The 21694-nt window shown below is 37.6% G+C and overlaps 2 protein-coding genes across 7 annotated transcripts; both read right to left on the reverse strand.

Annotated features, from left to right (window-relative positions):
* Nucleotides 1-1244: 1244 nt before the first annotated feature.
* On the reverse strand, nt 1245-11311 carry LOC109857748 (sodium leak channel non-selective protein). 2 transcript variants are annotated; one of them, XM_020434383.1, is made up of 29 exons: nt 11147-11311; nt 10209-10342; nt 9922-10107; nt 9579-9802; nt 9212-9486; nt 8607-8854; nt 8102-8491; nt 7632-7823; nt 7416-7553; nt 7136-7342; nt 6851-7047; nt 6650-6772; nt 6343-6516; nt 6089-6268; nt 5741-5993; nt 5483-5650; nt 5191-5399; nt 4995-5115; nt 4754-4887; nt 4507-4672; nt 4117-4311; nt 3798-4015; nt 3414-3637; nt 3184-3320; nt 2919-3055; nt 2685-2835; nt 2460-2594; nt 2183-2357; nt 1245-2076 (listed from the first exon to the last, which is right to left on the reverse strand). In XM_020434383.1, the coding sequence occupies exons 2-29, from the start codon at nt 10311-10313 to the stop codon at nt 1898-1900; spliced, it is 5241 nt and encodes a 1746-aa protein (XP_020289972.1). In that variant the 5' UTR covers nt 10314-10342; nt 11147-11311; the 3' UTR covers nt 1245-1897. The 2 variants fall into 2 exon arrangements, with proteins under 2 accessions (XP_020289972.1, XP_020289973.1); XM_020434384.1 differs by lacking the exons at nt 1245-2076; nt 2183-2357; nt 2460-2594; nt 2685-2835; nt 2919-3055 and having other exon boundaries at nt 3193-3320; nt 3798-3971.
* Nucleotides 11312-11724: 413 nt separating this feature from the next.
* Nucleotides 11725-21088, reverse strand: LOC109857751 (multidrug resistance-associated protein 5-like). 5 transcript variants are annotated; one of them, XM_020434387.1, is made up of 25 exons: nt 20428-21088; nt 19347-19446; nt 19016-19162; nt 18690-18848; nt 18465-18612; nt 18142-18375; nt 17881-18054; nt 17657-17804; nt 17429-17577; nt 17004-17114; nt 16366-16476; nt 15744-15883; nt 15214-15675; nt 15004-15130; nt 14745-14890; nt 14563-14660; nt 14282-14469; nt 13924-14200; nt 13692-13845; nt 13482-13610; nt 13122-13398; nt 12843-13008; nt 12584-12767; nt 12322-12514; nt 11725-12187 (listed from the first exon to the last, which is right to left on the reverse strand). In XM_020434387.1, exons 2-25 carry the CDS (start codon nt 19421-19423, stop codon nt 11933-11935), a joined length of 4254 nt encoding a protein of 1417 aa, XP_020289976.1. In that variant the 5' UTR covers nt 19424-19446; nt 20428-21088; the 3' UTR covers nt 11725-11932. The 5 variants fall into 5 exon arrangements, with proteins under 5 accessions (XP_020289976.1, XP_020289980.1, XP_020289977.1 ...); XM_020434391.1 differs by lacking the exon at nt 20428-21088 and adding an exon at nt 19858-20419; XM_020434388.1 differs by lacking the exon at nt 20428-21088 and adding an exon at nt 19785-20419.
* Nucleotides 21089-21694: the final 606 nt, after the last annotated feature.

The raw sequence follows: 21694 nt of genomic DNA on the forward strand, positions 1-21694 counted from the left end.
TAGTAAATAAACTACGTGATTTTTTTACGAATAATGATATCTAACAGCATTTATTTGCCCTATACTCCATAAGACAACACATTGGCACATAAACTAGCAACAATCATCACCATTCATTACAGTGATGTAAACGTAATACAGCTCACAACACTAAATCCGCTTTCCGCATCTGTGTAAATATATGTACATGTTTTAACATATCCGATCCATTGTGCGTGTGCGTTATGCGTTACTATTGCGCTAACATCAATCACGTTGTTTTTTTTTTTTTTTTTTTCCGCTAAAGGCTTGTTTTAAGAATTTATTCAACGTACTCGCACACGTCGCCTTATTACAAAAATTTACGGCAGTCATATAAATGTTTCTTTTGTCTTTTGTATGTTCAACATACACAATAGTTGACACAATCTCATTTTAAAATAAGTTTACAATCTTGTCTAACTAACTTTCTCGACTGTACAACCGTCTCTGTTTCTCTCTCTCTCTCTCTCTTTCTCTCTCTCTCTCTTTCTCTCTCTCTCTCTCTCTCTCTCTCTCTCTCTCTCTCTCTTTCTCTCTNTCTCTCTCTCTCTCTCTCTCTCTCTCTCTCTCTCTCTCTCTTTCTCTCTTTCTTTCTCTCTCTAAAGTGACACTCGTTACAGCGTCACTGCTAGTTATAACAGAGGTAATGTAACATCATCGCGCGTTTTAAAATTTTACAACTGTCAGTATATCAAATCAATTTACGTAGATCTACACAATACGGGCCCGTAGGACGTATTCTTGTTGTAAGAAGAAAAGAATCGACGATCTGCGCGACCTAATATATATATCTCTCTCTTTTTTATTTTTTTTTTGTTTATTTTTTTTGGTTTTTTTTTTTGTTTGTTTGTTTTACACACACAGAATCAGGCCCTCCTCGAAAAATCTACGACGAATCGCGTCCTGCGCTAATTGTACTCAGTTTCTCTTAACAACACCACTGATTAACCTATCACTCGCGCGATGATTTAGATTTGTTATAATTTCGTATTGTACAAAATTCACTACAATTACAGCTACACTCGAAGTATTGCTTTAACAAATGGTCGTTTTCAAACCATTCCAAAGCTTCGAATCACGACGATGAATGAGTATGACAATACACGCCATTGCGATGCACAGAAAATTCTCTACCAATAACACATCGAAATTCCTGAACAAATTTGATGTCTGAATTTGAAGCGGTTTTTTTTCTTTTTTTTCTTTTTTTTTTTTTTTTTTTTGTTCGTACGGGCGAGTTTTTCTAATGACTAGTCGACGGCAGTGACGTTCCGATATGATATATACGAAATGTCGTGAGTGTTTTTTGTGTTTTGTTTCGATGATTTCGATGATTTTATAATTCTTTCTTTTTCGATAGAAAATCGATTCTTCAAACGCGATGAGCTTCGCGAATAACGTGTGTGTGTGTGTTGGGTTTTTTTTTTGTTTTTTTTTTGTTTCTAAACGAAAAAAAAATTGAAACGTTGGTGTGTTCAGCTCGCGTTCTGCGCACACTGTGCGCGGATGCGCACAAGTGCGTGTATCACGCATTCTCAATCAATTTCGGCGTAGCAAAATATCAACGTAGCTCTCGGCGAGATAAAAATGACGAATTATATAATATATGGCGGCGAAGCTCAACACGTTGAAGTTTCACGAGCTCAGGCGAGCAATTAAAATTATGAGGCACATACCACTCTCTCTCTTCTTCGAAAACTCTCTCCCTACTATAGGGGGCGCAAAGTTCCTTAGGCTAAGAAAATTCGTTTCTTACTCTGATGCTAAAAAGTAGGAATCCTCACTTCACAATCCCGCTGCGATTATTAAGAATCGTTTAGCTCTCCGTATAATTTCGTTTCACACGGGATTTTTTTCTTTTTTCTCACAACAAAGTTCATACTTCGTCCTCGCTGGATTCGCTGCTGTAAGCTAACTGTTCCTTCCACCATTCACGTACCTCCAGCATAACGCTGGAAACTTTAGGCGCGGTCGTTTTATTGTTTATCACCTCCCTCTGCTGTTTAATTTGTTCGATATTTTCCGTCAGATGGGACAAATTATTTTTCACCATCGCTGAAAAGAAAATTAAGAGAGCAATGAGAGAAACATGTATAATTTATATATACCGCAAAGTGTACATCGATACAGCAATGTATGTCGATCGCGTTTGATCCCTTACTTGGCGGTCTGTTGTTTCTCTTCTTCGCCACCGCGATCTTGTCCTTCTCGGATCGAACAGATGCGGGATCGGACAACGTCGGGGCCAGATACTTTCTTCCCGAAGCACTTCCTATACTGTCCGATCTAGGAAGCACTACCGGCTTCTTGGCTCTATGTTTTATGACTTCAACATCCTGATAATTGTCAAAAGACAAATTATCATATATATAAAAACTGCTACCTTTAAATTGCAGAAAAGCAAATAAGATGCAAGGATAAAAAAAAAAAAAACGTACTTTCGTCTCGATCTCTTCTTCACGGTCAACGCTGACTTCTTTGCTTTTCTCCTCCTTGCTCTTCTCCTGATCCTGAGGCGCCGCGGATGCGTTGTTCGTAGCGCGAAGCCCGGCTATAAGACTGTTTTGCTGCTTCTGCAGAAGAAAAGAAAAAGAAATAAGAATTACATGTTGTTTGTAACACAACAACGATTAAAATGTGCACAATGTCAAATTTGTGCTTACCGCTCGTATCTTTTTTAAACAGCCTTGCAACCAAGTTCTGATAGTTTGTTTTGCCACTTCCTCTTCGATTATGTACTCGAACTCCTGCCGCGCAAGCAGTTCCTCAAGTTGTAGCGCTTTTCTTATTTCCACCGAACGGTACGATAGCATACTAAGAAATTCTTTAATTTAGAAAAGTTTTGATAATTCGCAATAACGTTTATGTTTATTACCGATCTATTTCACGAAACTTACTTGATAACATCGTGAAAAGTGACGTCTTCGCCATTGTGCAGTCGTTCCAGCTCGTAACACATGTACTTGAAGAGCAGGCGATCCTTTTGCAGATCGATCGCTAATCTGCCTTTCAACAACCGCAATATAAACTTTACCTGAAAACGCGCCAATGTTATTATTCGTGTTTCTCGCGGATTATTACATCATTTCTGCGAGAATGTTGGTTTTTATTTCGAAGTAAAACTATATATGTACGTATATATATACATATATATATATATACCCGTTTCACTGGTATGACACCTTTCTGATGGTTATCAACGACGTTCCACGTGTTCTGAAAATTCCTTATGTCAGCGTACGATAATAACGCGTCCTCTTCATTTGAATAAAATAAGGAGAAGTTCTCCATGATAATAGCTGTGAAAAAGTTATCATTTTATCATTGACATCAAATTTGAGACAAGAAGACAAGAAAAGGTAAAAAGAAAACAAAGAAACAAAGTATCGTACCGACTAAAAGATTTAAGACGATATACGTGATGATGACGTAGAAGGTACAAAAATAAATTAGAGCGGCGTGAAAATTGCCGCAGTCCGTTTCCCAGTAATTGTTCGCCGGTGTGCAATACGGTGGTTGTACCATGCAATCGTGCATTATTTTGTTCCAATCCTCTCCCGTTACTATGCGAAAAAGCATCGCTATGCCGGTAACTGGCGACTCGAAGTTCGCACGCCTAATGATGTATTGCAAGAAGAGAGATAGTGTTTTATATACATATTAATGTTACACACATTAAAGTCAGTTATTTCTATAGATATGCGTATAATTTTGCTAAAAGTGTATTAAAAATTTCAAATTTGCAAATATATCAAAAATATCGCACTTTCCCTCACCTTCCTATGCCTTCTCCATACTTGACAGTGCCGAAGATTATGGTGCCGGCTAACGCGTAAAAGAAGACAAGGAGAAACATGCCGAATATGATGAAGAAGCTTTTGCAGACGGACACACCGACCGTCAACATTAGCATCTTGAGGGTGGTGTGTTTGCCAGTGATGGTGAAGAACCTGAGGATCACAACCATAAATCCGATCACGTAGGACAGATCGTTCTGAAAGCAACACGGTGAATAATGACACCATGGGGCAAACAACGTGGCGGAACGGACGGAGGGAAAGTGCAATCGATCAGAGGGGGCTTCGACGTATGTACCTTCATCGTGCAGTATATGAAGATCCAGATAACGCCCACGACTGTTACGAGCAAGTCGTATCTGTTTCTTCTGGACTGCCAATAGCCGCGTGGTGTAAAAGCGATGTTTTTCATGATTACTTCCACAAGGAAGACCAATGTCAAAACTATGGAAATTGTGGCCAGTGTTGTCGTATGTTTCTCCTCGATTCTCCACTTGAGACGAGCAAGGGAAACAGAAGGGAGGAGAAAATCGTAGGTTAAACATGAGCAAATACACTTGTGTCTGTTGCAATCTAATGATAGGGGGCAGCAAGGAAGAAAAACAACTTGTTCAAGATAACAGTCTCCAAATGCAATACGGGAGTAACATTACATACGGGATGTTTTTTTTTTTCTCGTTCAACTTACAGAGACGCACAGCAGAGAACTGTCTGTAAGCACCATTAAGGCAATGAATCGTTTGAAATAAATATTTTGCGTGATGTCGTAAGTGAAAGCCCGGAACTTCTTGCCGTCCGGTCTGGGTGGTAAATGCAACGGCTGGGCGATCTTCAGACGTTTTTTCAAGTCACACCTGCATCTCAAACAAGATTGATGATTTTAACGGCGATTGAATAGAGCGTTTTCTATAATTCAACGAAATGCAAAATCTCACCATCGTCTTTGATCGACCGTGAGCAGAGCGGTGCCTTTGTTCTCAGAATAATTCGCAATCACGACACCCACGAACAATGTTAAGCCGATCATGCAACCGAGGAAAATATAAATATGTATGTAAATTGCGTGAAGCTGAAAAAGATATGATGAGAGACATAAGGTACAAATGTGTAAATAGAATTTTTATGATCATATATTTTTATAATATTTAAATATTTCATGAAGAAACAAAAACTCACAGGACCAAGAGCTTTAATAAGAACGTCCCGTATATCAAGCCAGCCCTTAAAAGAAAGCACTTCAAAAAGAGCCATCATCGCGTCGCCAATATTATCGAAGTTAAACCTTTTGGGATTAGCCCTGAAAACATATTCGCAATAAAAATTAACCGATCGAGTCGGAAAGAAATTCAGATCAATGAAAATTTACGCTCACCAAACACGCGGTACCAATATGGACGGATAACTCTCGTTTGTTCCCGGACGCAGCTTCATTTTCGTCACGAACACTCTTCTCATGAACACACCGACGCAGTATTCGCGCTTTGTAATCGTGGGGTCGTTGCACCTTGCTAACCGACCACCGTACAATTGCATACCGTAATTCGCAAACACAAACATCAACAATATCAGCAATATTGATACCTAAAAATTTAAACATTTCTCGTCTATGTTATTTGTATCAGCGATTATTGAATCGCTTCCGAAATCCGAAAATCGTAACTTACCAACAAGATTTCTTTGAAGCCTCTGCAAAGTTCGTAAACGACCTTTCTCATATGCGGCACAAGAGTAAAGATCCTCAATGGTCGAACGCATCGCAATATCATCAGCAGCTGCGCCCCAGAATTTGGCGGTACTCTCTTCGGCATCCAGCACAAGAACACAAGACTTACCTTGCCAACATTTTTATACACGTTAGAAAAGATTGTGTTTCGATTTTATTAAATTTAAATAAGATATTCGATACACATTTTTATACGCACGATGTAGATAAAGACGTCCAGTACGGAAGCGACGTCTTTGATGTAGGCTTTCGGCGTGAAGAACAGACCATCCGCCAGGATTTTGAGCGCTAATTCGATGCTCATGCAGATAACAAAACCGTATTCGGTGATTTGCAGTGCCGGTGTTTCCATCACGCGGTATCGTGGGGTCTCGAACATCATCGAGATGCACGACAGTGTCGTGATGAATATCATCACCCAGTCGAGGTAAGTGACTAAACCGAGAAAATTGCTGAAACAGCAGCGAGGGTTTCGCTCAATTTAATTTTGTCTCACTTCATCACATGTTGCGACGGTAGAATTGTTTCTTGATCACGCGACACTTACTGCAGACTCTTGTATTGCACTTTCCTTTCCTTGCCCGTTAAAGGATCCTTCAGTCTCGCGTCGTATCTCGCGTAGACGAACAGCTGACAATATTTTCGGAATTTACTCTCGCGGGGTACCGCGAACAACGGCGTGTCGAAGAACGGATGGTTCTCCCGCAAATCGTCCTCGCGTTGATTTCTGATAGAAAAAAAAAAAATACGTTAGAGACTTATACAGCAATTTCCCTAATACTTGAGCGTAATTTAGATTACCTTCGCATTTCCGCCTGTTGTCTCTTAGCTTGCAGCAATTTGATATCTAAATCGTGCGGCCTGCTGCGCGCCGAACTGACTCTGTTTATCCCGCCTATGTCGCCGTTCTCCATAAGATGCTCGTACGTCTGCTTGAGTTTGATCGATCCACTTCGCACGCTCCTTCTGATCGATCTATTTTTGTCACGTCAACCGTGAATAGATAAAAAGAAACGTAGAATAAGTGAAATTATTCTACTTTTACAATTTAAAAAAAAAAAAAATGTAGATAGATATTTTAATTTGTTCTTTGGTTTGTTATTCTTACTTTTTCGGATCGATACGAAGCTGCTTGGTGCTGTTGACAGTAGTCTGTGGCTTTAAGAGTCCTTTTCCCGGCACCGGGATCATAGCGGAGTCTCCCAAGAGAAGCCTCTGGTTGTTCGAATCGCTATGAAACACGTACATATAGATGTATTATCGATTAATTCGCAAGAAACAAAATTTAAAAAAGACCAGTTATATTTACTTGATGATGTAAATAACAGCCGCTTTCTTCAGATTAGTAACGACGCTCCTCACTTTTGGCGGATTATTCAAGATTTTAACCGGACGTTGTTTTCTGTACACTATTTTTGAATCGAAAGTCTCGTAAGTTCTTTTAACACCTTCATTTTCTTCATCCTCCACTTCGAGCACGAATTGTCGCATAAAGCTTTCGCGCACCTTGGGAAAGATTATTTGAGAGTGAGATGTTAATATCACAATAATATCAATCAAGGGAGCGATATATCACTTCTTCACAAATTTCTACCTTTGGTAGATTGAAATCCGACGGCACTTTGTGAAGACACGTCATTTGGGGACTGTCCGGAAACTTCTCGAAGATCCTCAGTCTGAACGGTAGACTCTCTTTTATCTCGGCACTTTGTTCGCGAAATTTTAACTGTTTCAACTTTTTGATGTCTTCGTCCAGCTCGAGATTGTCAAGAATCACCGCGACGAAAAGACTCAACACAATCTGAAGAAATAATTTAAGATCTTCGATTAATATTGAAGAAGGGAGCGATTACTTGCCAATACGCGATAATTACCAATGTGACAAAGAGATGATACAAAATAAAATAAACTGCGACCAGAGGCGCTACCGTCTCGTGAGTTCGCAACATAGTCTCGTCCATGACGTCGACCCAAGCTTCTTGCGTGAGGATTTGAAACATCGACATGAACGCCTGAAAATTTATGCTTTGAATCTCGAAATAAAGATATGTCACGCGACATCAAAATTGTTGAAATATAAAGCGACTTACTTCGGGAAAGGTTTCGAATTTAGTGAAGTCACAGAGAAAGCAGAAGAGTTGCATGGATATGCTGGAGGATATTACCAGCAGGCACATGGTAAAAATGATGAGGCTGCCGAGCTTCTTGCCGGGCGCGAAAATTTTGTAAACGAAGTCTTCTAACATCGGCGACGCTTTAAGAAGCCGCACTATCCTGAGAACCTTTTTATTAAAAAAAAAAAAAAAAAAAAAAAAAAAAAAACAATAATGATGCATAAAAAAAAAAAAAAAAAAAAAAAAAAACAATAAATCACATTAAAAGTTTTTTGACACCACACGTTCACACAAATTTTATTTGAGAACTACGGAAGTATCAATCAAGTGAGATTTTAACGCGTGCAAACAGCATACGTATAAAAAGCACAGATTCCCAGAAAAGAAAACACAATAGTAAAGAGAAAGCAACGCGAAAAACAAAGATTCAGTTAAAGGATAGAAACCTGAAAGAAAGTGAATCCAGAGAGATAGAAGAATGGAATAATGTGCACAGTTGTGCCAATGGCAAGCAGCAGTTCGAATTTATGAATCGAATGCTTAAAGTAACTCCGGAAGCCCAGGCACCATATCTTGAAGAGCGTCTCTAGGTCCAACAATATCGTGAAGAAGATCTCGGCCCAGTAATAATTGTTGTAATATGTGTTCCTCGGTTTCTCGTCGTGTTTGAAGATCATGGTCGCGGTAGTGATACCGTTTGCCAGAATCACGCACATCACCACCGTGCGAAAGGCTGGCGACCTGAGGACATTGTTACAGATCGGAGAAGCTAGACCTCCGTGCTTATTCTCGTCTAACGGCACTAATTTCCAAGCGTTGTCGTCGCCGGTCAATATCTAAGTAATAACAAAAACATTTAATCGGACGTTAAAGTGCACGTTGAATGAGAACGTCAAATTTTTCTTAAAAAAAAAAAAAAGATACTTTGTGAAGAATCACGTTCTAGCTGACCTGCGACGCTGAGCTGTTACTAATGTGGCCCCTGACACCCCACATTTGCTGGAACTGCACTCGGATTTCGTTGAAAGTCTCCGTGATAACGGCAATGAAAACATTCTTCACTAACCAAGCCAGGAAGAATATCATCGTGCTGAAGTACAAAATTGGACGCCACGCCGGCAGACTGTCGATCGCGCGATACATGATGACGACCCATCCTTCCTGAGAGGCCGCTTGGTACACGGTGAAGATGCTTGTGGCTAAACAGAATAATTTTTTAATCAAACTACATAATTTTAGACACAAGTTGCAGTGGAAAAGAAAATAACAATTTGTAATGTTTCATACTTCCAAAAGCTATAGCACTATTACTACAATCGTAACGCGAATAAAGCAATAAACTGCTATATTACGTGAAGATATGAATTGTAGGATGCAAGATGTAAAGAAATGTGTGTTTTATGAACATCTCTAAATTTTTAAATTATTTAAATTAGTTTTGCTAAAGTTTTTACTGGGATTATCCAATCGGAAGTGTGACAAACTGTTGGAAAACACAAATTCAAGGCGCACAAAGGGAATCACGACGGGGGAACGTAGTTATTAACATTAACTACCAAATTCGTCAAATCCATTGAAGCCTATGATATACTTGGACAACTCCAGCTTCATGCAGATCATTCTCTCGGGACACTGATAACCGGACTCCAAATCGGTGGAACAGAACGTGTCGGGAATAGCCAAGCTGTTGATCGTGACATAATTGGGTTCTGTCACGTTCAACACGCAGTGATTTTTCAGCTCGCCGAAGAATTGTACACCCAAAAGACCGTAGAGCGACATAAAGAACAGGAAAAAAAGCGTTACGTTGTAGATCTGCTGGCTCGAGCGTCTAAAAAATAGAAATAATTTTATAAAGTTGCTTGAACAATCTTTTTGAATGCCAGCGCGCTACATCACGATGACAGAAATAAATTTTCTCACTTGAAAATTTGGTTAATTCTGGCTTTTGGCATCGAAAATTTGAGGAAGACTCGAAGAAAGCGTATCATAATCAGCGGTCGTGGCGCCCGTATGATCGAAGCGTAACTGAACTTTATGAGAAAACCCAACATCTCGAACATTTGCAGAACCACAGACAGCCAGAGAACGATCACCATAAACGCATCGAATTTACACCAATGGTCCTTTAAGTAAGACTTCTCCCTCTGCAATGTAAATTTTTTTTCTTTGTATTTTAGATCGAACATCAATCTTAATAAGTTTCTCCAGAATTAATAATAAAATAATAATAGAGAGAAAGGAGAGACAGAGAAAAAAATTTTACCTGTAATATTCCTCGTATATACATTTTGGCGATCATCTCGGCGGTGAATAAAAATGTGACTACCAGATCGCAAATGAAAGTAACATATCGGAAGAACGGTACTCTCTCAAAAGTTTTTGGGGTGTTCAAGCAAACGGAAGCCAACGAGACTAGGGCACAACATCGCATCAACCTCCTCACCCATAACTGAAATCATACAATACAAAACACAAGTAATATCAGAAAAAGATCTAAAAGTAAAGAAAAACTTTTTCGAAATTGTAAACTTTCTCTCTCCGGGTGCTTACCTTGTTGACCCACTCTATATCAGCGCTCTCATTGAGGGACTCCTCCGGACCGTAATCGGCCAGGACGGGTTCCCCCTTGAGGCTCTGCTTCCGCCCCAACATCATAACAGGGACTATGTTCGCAATGGTGAGGCCTAAAAGTAACGAATGAAAGATCTTATCAGAAAATACTTCTTTTTTATCGTACAAAACTTAAATATACAAATTTCTAAATCTTATTGTTCACAGAAACAACATCAAATATATATTTTCTAACAAGAAATTCTTTTTTTGGAGACACATTTGCGCGAAGTTAACGTCTTAATAAAAATTCTCCAAGACATCAAGATTTGTGAGATTATTAAGAAACTGAAAAGAGGAAGGGCACACAAATTTTAATTTTAAATACTGTGTTAAGTAAATAATAAATTCATATTGTTTTTAACTCATTTTGGTGAAACTTCACTTTTTTTTTTAAACAGAAAGTTATTCTGGATAGCTTGCAATTTGTGCAATGCGCGAAAAAATTATAACAACAAATGAGATGATAAATCTTTTCACTTGGAGAAACCGGATTTTTAAACACTGTAATTCAAAGGATATTCAATGGTTTTGAAACACACATACATACACACACGTTTTCTCTCTCTCTCTGTCTGTATATATATATATATATATATATCTAAGTGTACAATAATAACAATTCATGATAACACTTTTAAAACTCAGAGCAACATTTGAAAAATCCAAAATAATTGTACATCCATATCATATATACACTATTGCACATTAAAAAAATGTCATTTCTCAAGTTATCAATACGAAGGAACAATACAAAATATTGCATCACAATGAAGAGACTGGTAACAAAAGAAAAACTTAATCCGCTCGTAAACAAATCCTTTTGATATTTACGAAGATCGACATGTTGTTTTGTGCATCGTTGAGGATGGATTCACCTTTCTTTTAGCTGTTCACGGAACGACGGATGCTGCCTTTACGGCAATTCCTATAGACTACATCTCGGTATAAAGCAACGGTAAAGCTCAACGTGTAATAAACATCTCAGAGGTAATAACAAGCTGGCGATGTCGCGACGAACATGTTTCGGCCGTGTCGCCAGCGGTCCAGCACGGCCGAAAGTCTGAGCGAGCGGGGCATGAGCAGTCGGGCGCTCTTCTCCTCTCAAGAAAATCAATATTTCACTATTTCTAAGCCCGCGAATTTCTAGAAATCAGAGATTTATATTGTTGCTGAATCATATCGTGCCTTCAACATTTTTGTTGATTTTCTAAACGAGATCTCTAACACAGTTAAGTTTGCATCATTGGAGATATTCCAAAAACAAGTGTTAACACATATGTTGACGCTACAGTTCTTCTCCGTAGAAACTGAATACCGTGTAAAAACATGGGAGTGGAAAGGACGATGTTTCTTCATTTATTTGTAAAATTTTAAACGAGCTAGCAGTAGACTGTAAATTCTTAATCTTTTTGCGCAAATATTTTTATTAATGTATAAAATTACATCACTTTTTTATTCTATACAAAATATCTTTAATCACATATCAATATTAATAGATATTCTAATTTTAATATCAATTAATATGATATTTGTTTCGATTTACATTCAGAAGTCTGAGTCAGTTTAATTGTTTTAACTTTCATAAACTTACATTGTTCTATCAATATATTGCTCAATATAAATTGTCGCTCTTTAATCGCAAGTCAGATCTCTTAATTGTGTTACGCGTTTTTTTCTGCGACAGTCATTAATTTCGAAAACTCGGAATCCGGTTGAGAGAGAAGTACGGACGGCACGTCGAATTCGACGACTTTGCCATCGCTCATAACGAGAATACGGTCGCACGTGACAACCGTCTGCAACCGATGAGCGATCGTAAGTACTGTGCAATCCACAAAAACATTTTGCAGAGTGTTTTGTACTGTTGCCTCAGTTTCCGGATCTACCGCGGCTGTCGCTTCGTCTAAGATCAGCACCTAAAAATTAAAATAACACACACTTTAGTTAGCATTTAATTTCACTGAGAGAGAGAGAGAGAAAAAAAAATCTGAGAAATCTGTTTTAAATGTACAAAATCATTCAGAGATTTATAAATATATCAGTGTGTTACTTTAGTGCTGTGTAATAAAGCTCTGGCTAGACAAAGAAGCTGTCTTTCGCCGACGCTCATATTATTTCCGCCGAAACCGACGGAAGCGTCCAGATTTCCCGGCATGAGGGACACCTTATCTTTCATTTGAGTCTTTTCGAGAGCGCTCCAAATGTCGCCGTCATTATGCCGTTTGAAGGGATCCAAATTTGATCTGCAAAATAATGCAATTAGAAAGAAAAAACTTTTATACACAAAACTTGCCGATGAAAAATTTATACACCTTATCGTTCCGCTGAACAAAATTGGATCCTGAGGAATAATCGACAGTCTATTTCTCAATACATCTAATTCTATCTTCGAGATATCAACATCGTCGATTTCAATGACACCCTCGCAAAACTCAACTAATCGGTACAGAGCAACGATCAAAGAGCTCTTACCAGATCCTGTGCGACCCACAATGCCTAAAATAAAATTGATCTTCTGCGTGGGAAAGTACAATCGAATTATTGTTTGTATATATTGGCGAGATGTGTTACCTATTTTTTCTCCAGCCTTTATACTAAACGAGACATCAACTAGCACAAGTGGTAATTCTTCCCTGTATCTCAATTGAACGGCCTTGAACTCTATTTTGCCGCGAGAAGGCCAATTATCGTCTGGTTTAACGGTAACTGTTTTGCTTGCACCTTCTCTTCGCAAAGTCTGTATAAAAAGCGAGCAATAAAATTGAGATAAAAATAAGCAATATATTATCTGAACCAACTATTATTTAGATATTACAAAACCCTCAATTACACAGAAATGTATATATTTACTCTGAGATAGTGACTGATTCTTTCTACGCTAATGAAGCGCATTTCCGTCTCGGACATCAGTCTGACGGTGTACTGAAAGATGCCGGTCATCTGGGTGGCGTATGCCATAGCCAGACCGGCAAAAGCCGGCGATATTTCGTTCTTAAACCAGATTACAAATAGCGCGATTATACAGGACGAGGCGATTACCAAACTGTCCAGTCTCACCGAGGACCATCTCATCGCGGCTTGGCACAGATACTGACACAAGTTATTCGTGTTGAATAACTCCTCGAATCTGTGTCAGAGAAACAATGCGATTCAATTGTTGTAGTTTTTTTTTTTTTTCTATTAATGTGTCTTTTATTAGCAAATAATCACCTATATAGAAAATTCTTTTCTTTTTGAAACGCGTGAATTGTGTTCAAACCTTGGATCGTCGTTGTGACGAAACTTACAACGGGAGATCGCGAGACATTCTCCATTCTCTTCAAATCCCTCATGCCTATCCTGCGAAAATAAAACAGATAATTGTCACCTTCTTCTGTCGTACGTAAACAATATATACACATGTAAGATGATAATACTTACCTGAAAAATTTGCTAACGATAAAAAAGAGCACACCAAACACGAATAACGGTAATATGAACCAATGCAAGACGGCGCAAATAAATAAAATAGCAAAACTACAAGTAAAAATATTTTGCACCATGTTTTCTATCGATATGGGTAAATAATTATCAACTGAAAAAGTCAGAAAGCAAATTAGCCAACAAGTATTAATTCGTCGTAGAAAATCGTTTGAAATTAAGCAAAACTCACTTTCGTCTACATCTCGACTGAAGATATTTTGTATTCTGCCACTCGGAGTAGTCTCGAAAAATTGTAAAGGGGAATTAATGATTTTGTGAAAAAACGAGTTGTGTAACGCGGTTGAGGCTCTTATCGTTGCGAACATGATGGCAAAGCCGCGAAGGAAGCTCGTCAGCAGTATGACAGCGATACACGCGGCGTATATATTTTTGTAATATGAAAAATCAGGATTAGCGTTTATATTGTCCGAATATGTCGTATCATTGCTGCCGGGAACAGTGACGTTCTGAAAATTTGTATAAAATTAATTCATACAAATATTGTCACACCAATATATAAAACAATAATGAAATAAAATACTACTCACACCCCCGCCGGCTTTAATCCATAAAGCGAGCCACCAGGTACTGAAGGCTGAACTGCCCACATTCAGGAAGAACATCAGGAAGACAAAAATCGCCATAAGATAACCACCAGTGGCGTGTACATACGTGTGATAAGTGTGCAACTTGACAGCTCCGGTTTCAGCTTTTTCCGTTACCGTTAAAATTGCTCCTGAATTAAATAACAAAGAAAAAAGCTATTAGAACTCAAATAGTTATATTTCTCTAGAAAGTTGATTTCTTGAGATGAGCGCGCGCCTCAAACCTTTGTTCAATTTTTCCTTCTCAGTATTTTCTATGTGTCTCGAGTTTTGAGACGTGGAAGCGCTGACGATATTCTGCCTTGCTTCCGTGGATCTTTCACTGCGTGTGAAGAAGTGAAGCTTAAAGTGTTTTTCGAACATTTGCACATTAGAATATTATCTGTATAATATTTGTTAAACATACGCTGATGTATTTTCCTCCGCCGCGATTATGCTGCTCTTCACCATCGACGCGTATTCCCTGTCGAGTCGCATGAGATCCTCGTGGGTTCCATGTTCCACAATCCTGCCCTCACTCATCATGTAGATTTCATCGCAACGTTTTAAAAACTATACAATAAACAAATGCGTAACATTTGTCACATCAGTTTTCAAATGTAACATACGCTGTGTTACAAAATTATTAATAATACATATCTCGTAAATATCAATTAAGTAAGCACCTGAATATTGTGCGTCACGAAGAGAACGGACTTGTTTCTAAGACCTTCGAGAATCAAATTCTCAAATATGTAAGAACCAACGTACGCATCAACGGCGCTCAAAGGATCGTCAAGAAAGTAAATGTCTCTAGAACGTAAGATCGCAATATTTATCACATCTTTCGCCGATAATTTTTGTTTGAAAGAATAATTGCAAACGTGTGCTCATACCGATTAGCATAATACGCTCGCGCAAGTGCGACTCTCTGCTTCTGCCCTCCCGACAAATTGATTCCTCTTTCGCCGATCTCCGTGTCGTCTCCTCCCGGCAGCATGTTGAGATCGTCCTTCAAATCGCAGATCGTAACCGTGTAGTAATAACGTCTGGCATCGAAATTCTCGCCGAATAAGATGTTCTCCTTGACGGTGCCATTTATGATCCACGCTTGTTGACTGACATAAGCGCAAGTGCCTTCCCGCAGAATCTGTCCCTTCGTCATTCTCAACTGTCCCAAAGCTGCCAGTAGCAAACTGGACTTACCGCTGCCCACATGGCCGCAGATACCGACGAGTTTTCCTTTTGGCGCGCCAAAGTGAATATCGCTGAGTACCTCGACGTATTTCGCTTCCTGCGTCGGTTGACTCAAGCTTTCCAATTCCATCGGATTGTCGGCGATCGTTGCGATTTTTTTCCTACAATTAAGAGCGGAAGATAACCGTCTCTCTCTACGAACAGAAGTTATTATAAATCGAATATTTACTTCTTTTTATTGCTGACCGATGCATCCGTTTGAAGCTTCATGCTATCACAAACGAAGGTGCCATTAGCAATCGCAACTGCTTGCGATCTCACAATCGGTTTCGACGCTGGATAATTGCATTCTTCCAACAGCAGCACGTCCTGTAAATATCGTTTTTGTTGTAGTTAACTTATTGTCGTTCGTTCCATTTTCGAGGAGAAATTAAAAGCGATCGTATGTACAACTATTGGAACATGGCATTGACGTTATAATTTATTTCACAGATAAATAAAAGCAATGATACGGAATATATGCGTGTCTGTATAAATTTTAACGTTATTTAATAATACAAAACACATATATACGAGAATTAATTTTCTAAGATTAATATTAAATATATGCTAATCTTATTTACATAATTGTTATGTGACACACAAGCAAAGCTGGACAAGCTTTTAATGTGAGACAAAGTGGGATTGTAATGTTATCAAGCGAATATATGTGTTAGCAAAATGAGAGCTGATTGTTAGTCGGTCACATCGGAACAGTGTCAAGGTGTTCGAAAACATGTGCAAAAAAAATTATATGCTGCCATATAGATCGCGCAGTTCCAGTAGATATTCGTAAAGACGAAGATAAACACCTTTATCCTGCCAAAAGTTATCTTTACTGCAGTGATATTACTTAAGGCCACTTGTACAAACATGAAAGAAGTACGAATTTGAGCATTGAGCACCGATACGAAGGGAAAAACCTGGAAAACGAAAGGCAATGTAGAATTAAAGAAACTTGTTACGCTCGTCATATTGCCACTCATCAAGAGCGTAAAAAACAAATTAAAAAAAAAATCGTTGCAACTTCGTATGCCCAGCAATATTTGCAGCTCGCTGTGAAACATATGTTTGCGCCAGATACATGTAGTCACTAAGAGCCTGTTCGAATGTAACAGAATATTATATATTTATAAAGCATGCACAGGGGTAGGAGATCACCCATCACGTTTGCTTGTGCTTTATACACATTTGTTTAAAAGTACATATTATTACAAGAATAGCGTCCCTAATGTTTCTCCTTTCATAAACGTTTAAATACGATTTTAGTAAAAAAAATTAGAAGATTTTAGTAAAAAAAAAAAAACTACGTTAATTTAAGCAAAATTACATTATATATATATATAATCTCTAAAACTAATACTACTCTTCTAATAATAAGTACGAATATTCGTTATACTATAATTAAAGAAAAGCTGTATGTGAGAAATCAATAAAAAATACTGGAAACCTTAAATCTTCTAAGAGCTATGAGAGCGCTGATAAAATATCGCGTAGTATCCTTAAGAGACGTGAGTGCCAGTCTAAGCAAATTTCCGTATAATGTAGTCATTGGGAAAGCCTGTAATGTATAATCGATTAAGTGCAACATACACTGTTGTAGAATTCAAGAAAAAAACTCTCGCGATACATATACATATATATAAGGGTTGCGAATATTCATACATAAGGTGTAAACAGCGCTAATTTAAGCGCGCCTCTGTTTCACAGGCGTTTTTATCATCATATCGAATTTGTTTATCTATTGAATTGCAAAACATTATTTGATTTCTCCTAGCACAGACAAGATCAGAATTATAAAATTGTTACAAAACTGTTGTGAATTTTGAAAAAAATAAGGGAAGTATATATTAACGTGTGTTTTTTCTATTCTACCTGTGCAGCCGTTAATCCGCTGCCTGAAGCAACGTGCGATAAAAAGGTAACGATCGCCGATATCACAGGTACAGCTGGTGTCAGAGAAATGCTAAGGCTTTGAAAATACGCGTTCTTATGAAGCCACCGTTCCTCTTGCTTGCGAATATCTGAAAAACATGATTTTCCATTTATTTATTTGTTAACAAACAAGTTGTTGTAATTATGTATATTGGATTATGCTTCCACCAAGAAGTTTCCGGCCAAAATATCTCTCCCAAGAGTACATCTTGATCAATTTTATGCATTCAAGAATTTCGCTTATCAGCCGTACTCGAGCGTCCGTGATGGTTACGATTTTCGAACGAAAGTAAGTGGCCGCGCGAGAAATGAGGTACTGCATAAACAATGAAAAAAATAACGCTGCGCTCTTTGTCAAAGTGTGTGACGATGATCTACACGAGTCATCTTACCTGACACGGATAAAATGATATAAAAGCTATCATTCCTACTATAGCAATAGGTTCGAAAAACCACAACACGTAACCTACACCGCAACTGATGACTATTGGTCCGCTAATAATCATCGGTCCATAAATAATTACGTCGAAAAGCCTTTGACTATCGTTACAGAATAAATTGATCACCTAAAAGATAAATCGCAAAATGTAACACATCGAGAAAAAGAGCTCGTCAATTCACATTTTTGAAGCCGCGAAACAAAAATTACTTACTTCTCCTGTACTTTTATTGCCAAGGTTGTTCAGTCTGATAATCTTCTTGTATAACAGAGCTGTGCAAGCTGCTTTTAGCCGTAATCCAGTTTTGTAGTTCATGTTCCACGTCCACGTGAAGAAGAACGCGCGCAAGGAATCGCACAGTGTCAGTAACAAAACCCATTTCATGCCGTCCCAGAAATTCTCTTCTGGAGACTCCACGTGGTCTAATATCTTCCTCATCAATATTGTCTGAATAACAATATTGTTTTTTTAATTCAAACGTCTTATTCATTTAATATTCAATCGTCGCGTTCTGAGGGGAGAAGAAAGAATCTTACTGGACTTATAAATCCGAAAATAAGGGAACAACTTAACAAACAGCACGCTACACAAACTCTTGTGCGTACGAATCTCCATGCGACCATAGAAAACGAGGCTGCATTAGGGCCGTTTTTGGTCAGTTCCTGTTGCCAAAGTACATCGAGTCTAAAAACATAAAATTATTCATGCTCGTATGCGCTATGAGCAAAATCTCAGGATACGTAGAATGGTACGAGAATTACCTGAGTGCGTTGTATTCGCAACTCTCGTATATCGAAATGCTTGGCAAGTCTTGTATTGTCAGTCCTTTCTTATAAGCCTTCCATAAATACTTGGTCATCCATGTTATGTACACGTAAGAAAATAATCCAGCATTATCTGATGGTGATGTTTCTTTATTCCTATAAGAGAGTAAGATTTTACTGTGTTGTTATTTTGGAACGTTGTTACATCGTTTATTACTCATTTATTACTCATTTATTAATGTTTATTGTTTATATCCTAAATAGATGCGCTGTTAAAACTCTCTTCTCATTTCAGTACAAAATTTAATTTGCAATATACGTACTGATTTCGGTATCGTACTGGTATTAAATTACTCAGAGCAGGATTGTACTTCTTCATCCCAGATCTTGGAATATATTCTTTACCTTGTCTTGTTGCACTTCCCGTCTTTGGTAACATAGATTGTTGTTGTCTCTCATCTTCTGAAGATCTAGGGAAGAATTGGAAGAAGTTATCGAAGAGTTTCTCAAAGTCTCAAATTTTTTAATTTTAAATAACATTTTTAATTTTAAATAACATCCTTATAAACTAATTTAAAAGTATTTTATTAAGTATTTTTTTTTTTTTTTTTTTTTTTTTTCATAAGAAAAATTCCTGATAAGATAATTCCGCACCTTGTATCTTGTTGTGCGTTGTTTTCAGTCTTTTCGTCATAGCTGTACGTATTACTTTCTTCAGTTTTTTGACCCATCGTTTTAAAACGTTCTTTTCACTCTGCAATAATGAAAATAATACCGACGACTAGAAAACTTGAAAACTTATATTTTATGTAATAATCAAGAAGTTCTCGAGATACAATAAAGATAAGGATCTAATCTTGACGAAGACATCTCGTCGTGACGATAGTAAAAAATCGCATGAAGATAAAAACATAGTCGTGCAATCAACAAAATACAGAGTATACATTTTTGTAACTTATAAAAAAAATATGTGTATATTATTTAAACAAAAACATTAAATCTATTTTACAATACTCATCGTATGAGTTGCGTATATAATTAAAACCTAATATTTTAAAAACATAATTAAAGATAATATTTTAATTATATTACCTTGCATCTAGTTTCGCCAACACAGATAGAAAATTGTTTATTTTTTTTTTCTTTATTGTTATTTTATAGTTACCTCACTAACTAGTTATATAGCCGCGTGATTATTTGTCGTCACACTTGACGAGAGAAGTAATCATCAAGTACGACAGCATGATACTGATAACATCGAGGCTTAATACCGAACATCATTTAATAAGGTGAACAAGGTGGGTACTTTTTGAATTTCCGCCTATAGACTACTGAATCCATATCAGAAGGAGGGGAGATTTGGCACGCTGTGCGTGTCGTACACATGTATGGGTGTACATATATATCTATATAAACAAGCACGCGCTCTTGCTGAAAGTGCCGAATCGTTTACGAACGAATGAACATCATGAACGCGATACAAAACGCGGACAATGTAATGACGACATTTGACACTTTACGCCGCACATGACGTTTAACCGACGTTCGACACCGATCGATGTCAATTCACTCATGTCATTCCGACCAGAGTCTTTGAGTCACAATTAAATTCCGTTGCCACTGACTTGCCAGGTAATAATAGTTTCTCTTCTCCTTTTTTGGCAGTCGCAACTGGCACTGTGTTCTGACATATCGAACTAACAATGTTCGAAACCGTGTCGAAAATGAGACTCACCGAGGCAATACCGGTTTCTTCATCCGACTGCGGTAAAGCTTGAAAGCGACTCCGGGTCAATGCGCTCTCGAACGTGAAAGAAAACACGGGCGGATCCTTGATTGAAACGATTGTTCGCTTTGTTTCTTGAAAAATCGTAGGCGGGCATCCGTCATATCCGGATTCACAATCCAAGTGTTTGCGATGTACGGTGATTACTTTCCGTCGGACGCGCTTCCGTTTGGAGGTGCGATAAAACTCAGCGTGCATGATTTACTGAATAAATCATGATCGAAGTATTTATACATACGCTTCTCACACATAGTTGCGTGCGTGTCGTATGATTCGCTCATACAAAAAACTACATACAGGGTGTGCGTAAAATAATTAGTCTCAATATTATTGACTATGTTGCAATGTGTTTGGTGGAACAGACGCGTTTATTTAATAGTATAACTTTTTTTGACTGGTATAGAAAAAATAGATGAATTTTAGATTAGACGAGACTTTACAAATAATAAATATCAAGACATCTATTGATAAAAATGAGTGGATCCTTGGATGTAGGTAAGGTCTTTTTGAAATGTGACAGATCAAGGTCTTTGATGTAGATACAGAGCTTGTGGATGTAATTATTTCAATGGATGAATTTTTTGTGGACTTGTATCTGTAAAATTTATAGGACGTTTGATAATTTCAACATATCTTGTGCGCAGACAAAGTTTGCGTAACAACACAAATATAAACAAGTGAATCTTCAAACTTTATTTACATTTGTGTTGTTTAACACAAAGGAATCACGATTGATACATCTCTTGGTTTTTTTTCTGATTTTAATGTTTTTTTATTCAAATATCTTATAGAATATAAATCAAAGCTAAATTTTTGTATTTCAAGTTACATACAATCAATACTACCAACTGATCGGTATCTTGTTAAGATGTGTTTACATCGATAAGAATTAATAATTTTTATCTCAAGATTATATATAGTTATATAATACATTACCGCGTCATAACGAGTGTGGTGAATGCAAATATTCCTCAACTTAATATTTTGCGCATTACAGTAAGATATACATACAATACACAGCAAAATTTGTTGAGGCGAAGTAATCAGTCATGTATATGTTACATTTGTATATCTTTGCGCTACATGTAGCTCGACGCATATCGACATCACGTCTAAATTCGAAATCAAAAGCTGTTACACAACACGTAATATGCTTCTCTGTACGTGTTATATAAAATTATTATCCTAAATTATTTGATTATCATTCTACTTATTA

Source organism: Pseudomyrmex gracilis, unplaced genomic scaffold (assembly GCF_002006095.1).
Source record: "Pseudomyrmex gracilis isolate BER0280 unplaced genomic scaffold, ASM200609v1 scaffold_170, whole genome shotgun sequence".
NCBI lineage: Eukaryota > Metazoa > Arthropoda > Insecta > Hymenoptera > Formicidae > Pseudomyrmex > Pseudomyrmex gracilis.

Bases quoted from the DNA above. Each gene is read 5' to 3' on its own strand.
- LOC109857748 (XM_020434383.1), bottom strand. From the start codon at position 10,313: ATGATGTTGGGGCGGAAGCAGAGCCTCAAGGGGGAACCCGTCCTGGCC. The intron at 4,016-4,116 runs GTACATACGTCG...TGTTGCTTTCAG, and splicing joins TCATATACTGCACGATGAAG to AACGATCTGTCCTACGTGAT. The intron at 3,638-3,797 runs GTGAGGGAAAGT...ATACATCATTAG, and splicing joins TATGGAGAAGGCATAGGAAG to GCGTGCGAACTTCGAGTCGC.
- LOC109857751 (XM_020434387.1), bottom strand. From the start codon at position 19,423: ATGGGTCAAAAAACTGAAGAAAGTAATACGTACAGCTATGACGAAAAG. The intron at 14,891-15,003 runs GTGCTTACTTAA...TTTATTGTATAG, and splicing joins TCGTGACGCACAATATTCAG to TTTTTAAAACGTTGCGATGA. The intron at 14,661-14,744 runs GTATGTTTAACA...CTTCACACGCAG, and splicing joins GCGGAGGAAAATACATCAGC to TGAAAGATCCACGGAAGCAA.